Source organism: Coenobita brevimanus, chromosome 57 (genome assembly GCF_032717465.1).
Source record: "Coenobita brevimanus isolate Jiangsu-jjx chromosome 57, ASM3271746v2, whole genome shotgun sequence".
In the NCBI taxonomy this organism is placed as follows: Eukaryota; Metazoa; Arthropoda; class Malacostraca; order Decapoda; family Coenobitidae; genus Coenobita; species Coenobita brevimanus.
Window position 1 is genome coordinate 22846488 of NC_137010.1, and position 7009 is coordinate 22853496.

A 7009-nucleotide genomic window follows, 5' to 3' on the forward strand; every position below is an offset into this window, starting at 1 on the left:
TGAGTCATGCCTAGAATTGAGAGCATAGTCTATGGCTTTGTCAATAGCAAAAAGTTCTGAAGTAAACACAGATGTATGAGTCGGCAACCGATACCTGAGGGCACAGTCAGTCGACCACACCCTTGCACCCACACATTCACTCGACTTGGAGCCGTCGGTGTACAATTGATGGGACCCCAAGTGACGAACAATGATGTTACGAAACAAGTGGTGGACCTCCGCCTCCGGCGCCTTGGCCTTTGGTGCTGGGAGCCATGTAACATCGACTGTAAAGCCGGGTGGCTCCCAAGGCGCTATATTTTTAAGCACCAACTTGTCACAGTCACTGGGGTCCACATCAAGCTCCTGAGTCAGTAAGTGGAGGCGAGCGGCAAGTGGCCGACGCACCCCCCTCAGAAGGTGGTGGTATTGACGCAGGGGGGTACAGGCCACATTGCCGATATCACTTTTCCTTAGCGTCCTTATACCGTAGGACAAGGCCAGGTGGTCACGGCGAATACGGAGGGGAGGCACATTCGCCTCCACTTCCATACGAGTCACACGGGTACACCGGACGGTTCCAAGACACATTCGCAAACATTTATTCTGTAACTCATCCAATCCTTTCAGAGTGGCATCGGATGCCGAGCCATACACCTGTGCGCCACAGTCTAGCTTCGATCGAATAAGGGACTTATACACCATTAATAAAGATTTTCTGTCGGCACCCCAGGTAGTACCCGCTAGGTACTTGAGGACATTTAACGGTTTATCACAACGAGCAAGCAAAGTATTAACGTGAAGTTTAAAATTCATTCTACGATCAAAATGTATTCCTAAAAATTTTACAGAATTTTGAAAAGGTACCGCCTGATTATCCAAAGTTAAGCACAAATTAGGTACGTTACGATTAGTGAAAACTATAGCGGCACACTTACGGACAGAAAACTTAAATCCCCACTGCAAGGCCCATTGGTGGACGGAGTCAAGGGCTGCTTGAATCCGCCCAGCCGAAAATTGTGCATTACGGGAAGAGTGCCATATTGCACAATCGTCAGCGTAAAGCGAGTATTTAAGATTCCTCGGGATGGGAGCTGATGACAGAATATCATTGATCATAATACTAAATAAAGTAGGACTAAGCACACTTCCCTGTGGCACCCCATTTTCCTGGATAAATATATCCGATGTTACGTTACGGGGCAATTTGACAGAGAAAGTTCTGTCCCTTAAGAAATTTGAAATAAAAACAGGTAAATTTCCTCTTAAACCATAAGCATAGAGCTTCATTAGTATACCGTGTCGCCAGGTCATGTCATAGGCTTTATGGATGTCCAAGAACACCCCTATCATGAATTCTTTATTGGCAAATGCCTCTGCAATACAATGCTCCAAATTCATTAAATGATCTAGTGAACTTCTGTATTTACGGAAGCCACATTGTTGATCATTTAACAAATTCTTCGACTCTAAAACAAAAAGAAGCCTATTGTTAACCATACGTTCCATGACCTTACATAGACAAGAAGTCAACACAATAGGACGAAATGAAGTGGGATTCATAAGACGACCAGCCTCTTTGGGTATCGGTATGACGTGCGCAAAGTGCCATGAGTTTGGGAACGTTCGAGACGCCCAAATCTCATTGTACAATGCTAACATCTTAATCAGGTTGTCCTGATTAAGATGCTGGATCATACCGTACGTGATGGTGTCTGGTCCAGGGCTGGTGTCTTTACAGGATTTAAGGGCAAGGAGCAGTTCATCTAGCGTAAACTCTTGGTTGTACGGGGAGTTTACGTCTACTGTGGCAAAGTCTAATATCTGTAGCTCAGCCATGCGTTTATGATGTTGGAAACGCGGGTCATAATTGGCTGAGCTACTTACATGAGAAAAACTCCTGGCGAGGATGTTAGCAACGTCCACGGGCTCGTCATAGGTGGTGTTATTCACCTGCAAGGTGGTGACAGGGAAGTACGGGCGTTTATTATTTAATAATCTTATAGTGGACCAGACTTTACGTAATGGTGTTGTACGAGTCACCGTGGACGCAAAGGACCGCCAGGAGTCACGTTTGGCCCTTCTTATTATTCTCCTTGCCTCAGCCCGTGCCTGTTTGTATGCAATAAAATTTTTCTCAGTGGGCTGACTATCAAAAATCCTGTATCTCCTATTGCGTTTTCTTAATGCTTGTCGGCAATCCGGCGTCCACCAATGTGCTCTATGCTTCGCATGAACTGTAGAAGTCTTGGGAATAGCAGCCTCAGCTGCGTGTAATATGGATAGGGTTATATTTTAGACCTTAACATCTATGGTCTCCCCAGATATATCTAAATTGGCGATCCTTGAGAAGGATCCCCAATCTGCTTTCTTATAGTTAAATTTTGGAGGTGGAGGGTCCGAAATGATGTCGTGTGTATAAGAAAGACAGATGGGTAAATGATCACTTCCCAAGGAGTCGTCGTAGGGGTCCCATGAGAGATCTTGATGTATACCAGGGGAGGCCAAAGATAAGTCAATGGCCGAAAAGTTACCAGTGCGATCATCTACACGAGTCGCTCTACCATCGTTCAGAAGACAGAGGTTGGACTGTAGTATTAGGTCGGCTACTTGCTCCCCACGACCATCAATCCTCAAGCTACCCCATTGATAGTGATGGGCGTTAAAATCGCCCAACACTAACTTATTTCCAGGCAGATGTTCCACTAGTGAATTTAAAGCATCACTATCAATGAGGCCATGTGGAGGACAGTACAGAGAGCAAATAGACAGATACGTGTTATTAAATTTTACTCTGCACGCGACAGCTTCCAGAGTAGAATTTAGAATCACTTCTGTTTGTGGGTGTGATTTGTGTGTGTAAATGGCAACTCCGTGACCTTCATATCTTCTATACGAGTGGTAGTGTTTGAACTGTGGAGGATCAGGACGATCCTCCAGGCGCGTCTCCTGTAAACAAACAACGTCTGGCCTGTGTATAGAAAGCAAGATTGCTATATTTTGTAACTTATTCCCAATACCTCTACAATTCCACTGTAGTATAGTGAATGCGGCGGTTTAAGATTTACGAGGGGGGCCAGTGTGTTTAGTTTTTTTATGCCCCCCGCGACCAGGCGAGTGGCTACCGGGGGACCTTTCCCGGTGCTTGCTAACGGAAACCTCCATATTTTGGTCAATAACAAGGCTCCCAGATTCCACCGAGGAAGAGCTATTCTTCCTCTCCCTCGCTGGGCTAGGAGCAGGGAGGACATGAGGACGTGGCTTTGAAAGGGTGGTGAAGTTATGTTTTACAGTCTTGTCAGGCTTCGATTTAGGCTTGACTGACTGAGAAGCAGCAGCGGCCTGTGAGTATGAAGAAGCTTTAGGGAGGTCAGTTAGAGAGTTGGATCTTACAGGAGGTTTAGAGGTGGAGGTGGAGGTAGAGTGAGTGACTTGATTAACAAGCACGAGATCAGTCTGCGTCTCCACAGTGCACATCACAGGGCGGGACATCACTGCCGAAGCATAGGACTTATTCGGTGTGGGAGTTGCATGCAACTCCTTCACCTTTTTCCTTGCTTCGTAGAAAGAGATGCCCTCAGTCGCCTTCACCGCACAGACCTCTTTCTCCTCCTTCCACTTGGGACAATCCCTAGAGGAAGTGAAGTGAGCACCCTTGCAGTGAAAGCAGCTGACACCCTCTGATGTGCAATGGTCAGCATCATGACCTTGCGTTGCGCACTTGCCACAGACTGATTGAGAAGCCTGACAAGACTTTTCATGGTGTCCATATAACTGACATCGTAAACAACGAAGTGGGTTAGGGATGTATGTCCTTACGTTAACAATTTCATACCCCACTTTGATATGGGTTGGGAGAGTCACTTTACCGAAAGTCAATATAACCGTTGCCGTTTTCGTCATCCTGCCCTCGGAAAATCTCGTGATGAAACGGGCTTCAATTACATCTTCATGAGCAAGTTCACGTACGATGTCGTCCTCTTCCATGACCATGAGGTCCCTGCAAGTGATGACTCCCTTGCAGGAATTCATGGAGTGAGGGATCGTCGGCACAACATCATAGCAATGGAATTTGCTCATCTTCATCAAATCCTTAACCTGGGATGAGTTTGCAGTCTTTACTAGAAGATCTCCGCTAGCAAGTTTTATGACCTGTTCTACCTCTCCTGCACACCCATCAATCACCTTCTTGATAATGAAGGGATTGAGGCTGGACAGGGGAGTAGAACCAACCGCGTGCAGCAAAACAAAACTCGCATTTTTTACGTCAATGTCTAGCAGAGGGCGTGTCCGGGGCCGTTCAGTCTGGGGGTAGTCCGTCCGTGAGACAGTCGGGGGTCGGTCAGGACTATCTCCCCCCCTGAAGGGGGGGGAGGCAGCAGTGGCGTCCGCCATAGTAACCACTTTCCCCTAAAGGGGGAAGTGGGAAGAAAGAGAAAAAACAAACAAGGGACAAAAAAACCAGGACAACACACCTATGGCTAAGATTGCCCTCTCAAACCACTCCAGGGAGGCCCGACCGTGTTACTTCACACCCCAGAGCGATCAGTGGGGGGGGACCCTCCGTGGGCGAGTAAGCAAAGGTAATCTTAGTAAATAGATATAGACACTTACTGTATCTCTAGCAAGGGTAGGGAGGAAAATTAGTACTAGCTAATCCTAATTTTAACGGTGTATTTACAAAACTAATGCCGGTGAGGCAGCCCTGAAAACTAGAGGAGAGCCAGAAAAACACGTCTAAACTCTCCGCGACCATGCATCAAAGTCCTCTTGTAACAGGGAGAGAAGTAGAACTTAACTGCTTCGAGCAGCTTCGTGCACAAAGTAAATTAAATGAAACTTAACATTTCTGAATATATAACTAAAAATGATGTTTTCTTCATGACCAGATTTATCTCCAGTGATAAATAATATCTTACCCAAATTATTTACTACAATAATTTATTTACAAGAAATGTGCTGTTGTGGGCGGGAAATTCAAAACCGAAATCTACGACATACTCCCCCGCCCAAAATATATACAATATTTACAACTGTCCCGTCCCAATCAGGGTACGCCATAGTTGGGAGGAACCAAGGGCGGTCCGACGTGATGTCCTCAAACAGGCATCACATCGGTCATTTACGGGTGTAGGAGGTGTTGGGTAGCACTGGTTTGGCTGTCGTCAAATTTCACTTCTAGATCAATTTCTAGTGGATACAGCTTAACCACCGGTCTTGTGGTCAAACCGGCACTTGTGCTTAGCTGGACTACCCTACATTCTTGATCAAGACCACGTAACAATATGATGACCTGACCTAGTCGCCATAGAAGTCAAGGCCCGTCGTCGTGTATCAGCACAACATCCCCAACTTGAGGCGCTGCCTTCCCTTTCTTGTATGTCAAGTGACGATGTTGCTCTCAGAGATATTAGGTAGTCGGTGGTCCATCTCCTCCACAGATCTTGTGAAATCCTTGTCACGTATAGAAGACGTCGGTGTATTCCTGAATTAGTCCGCCAGGCGATGTCCATGAGATCATCATCCCTGACTTCCTGTTTCGGGAACTGTCTAAGACGCCTCCCATTAATAAGTTGTGAAGAATAGCGAGTGGATTTTCAAGGTCACCTTATGTATATCCAAGAGGACGGTCATTGACTGTGGCCTCAAGTTCCAATAATACAGTATTCAGTTCTTCACAGGTTACTAGAGCTCGACCCAATACCTTTCTCTGGTCAGCCTTTAGGATACCTATCACTCTTTCCCAGATGGCACCGAACCATGGCACCCTGGCCGGTATAAACCGCCACTCACAATTTACCAATTCATTCTGTAACCTTGGATCATTTTTCAACTCCCTCAACACACTGGCTCCACTTATAAATGTAGTGGCATTATCACTAATTATGAGTTCAGGGAAGCCTCTCCTGCTACAGACCCGACGGAAGGCATGAATGAAGGACTCACAGGAGAGGTTTGACACCGTCAAAATGTGTATAGCCCTAGTAACTGCACAGGTAAACAATACTACATATAATTTGCCTATGGTACCATTTTCTTTAATGGGCAGAGCACCTGTGTAGTCTACTCCTGTTACTTGAAATGGACTCACTTCCTGAACCCTAAAGTAGGGTAACGGCGGAGCCTGTACCGCATTTTAAGGGGCACCTTGTAACATTTTACAAGTTACACATTTTCTTAAAGCCTTCTTTACAACTTGTCTGATCCTAGGAATCCAAAATCTTTGTTTTATGTAACTTACAACATAACTTACTCCACTATGGTTACACAGCTTGTGGCAGTACTCAGAATGGAGAGCTGCTAACCTATGTTTACTTGGTATTAGGATAGCGTACTTTGCTTCATCCTTTAAGTCCACGTTGAATACACCGCTTCCCGTCCGATCAGCGAAGTTAAGCAACGTTGGGTCTGGTTAGTGCTTGGATGGGTGACCGCCTGGGAACACCAGATGCTGTTGGCATCCCTACGTGTTAAGTGAGGTTGGTGGAGGATTAGTGCCCCTCCCTGCAAAACAATTAACTCTAAGCCCTTGGCCACCCCGTTTGGGATACATGGCGTCTGGCAATGAATGAACGAAAAAACTGTAACCTACCTTTACAATGCAATAGCCCACCTTCCATATAGAGGCCTAACTGCTTCACAACATTACTTGATGTGCCCTTTCCAGTGAATAAATAATGGTAATCCTCAGGGTACTCTTCCATTTGAGCTAACTTAATCATTACTGATTCCGCTGTCCTTAATTCCGGCACTGTCAAATAAGCCGGCATTGCCTCTTGTGTTCCTTGTCTCCTGTCTTTCAATGTCTTGATAAATCTCAATACCCATGCCATCACATGCCTTGTCTTCACATAACCATATCGGACCCAATTCAATGTGGCAGGAAGGGTTACCGATACTGGCAATGACAGGGTCTCTTCAAATGGACCATTTTCCGGCAACATATTTTGGTGAGGTAGCCATGTGGGCCCTCCCCACCACAAAGAGGAACCTTTTAAGGGCGCATGTGACGTCCCTCAGGAAACCAGAT

At 46.0% G+C, this 7009-nt stretch overlaps 1 protein-coding gene and 1 pseudogene across 1 annotated transcript; one reads left to right on the plus strand and one right to left on the minus strand.

Annotated features, from left to right (window-relative positions):
• Positions 1-5587: 5587 nt before the first annotated feature.
• LOC145401928 (uncharacterized) lies at positions 5588-6807 on the minus strand. The gene is made up of 2 exons (XM_080274034.1): positions 6705-6807; positions 5588-5967 (listed from the first exon to the last, which is right to left on the minus strand). Exons 1-2 carry the CDS (start codon positions 6805-6807, stop codon positions 5588-5590), a joined length of 483 nt encoding a protein of 160 aa, XP_080130160.1.
• LOC145402465 (5S ribosomal RNA) lies at positions 6324-6439 on the plus strand (annotated as a pseudogene).
• Positions 6808-7009: the final 202 nt, after the last annotated feature.

Excerpts from the sequence above, each read along its gene's own strand:
- LOC145401928 (XM_080274034.1), bottom strand. The coding sequence starts at position 6,807 with ATGGGTATTGAGATTTATCAAGACATTGAAAGACAGGAGACAAGGAAC. Across the intron at positions 5,968-6,704 it reads AATTAAGGACAGCGGAATCA|TTACTAGGGCTATACACATT; the intron begins GTAATGATTAAG and ends TTACCTGTGCAG.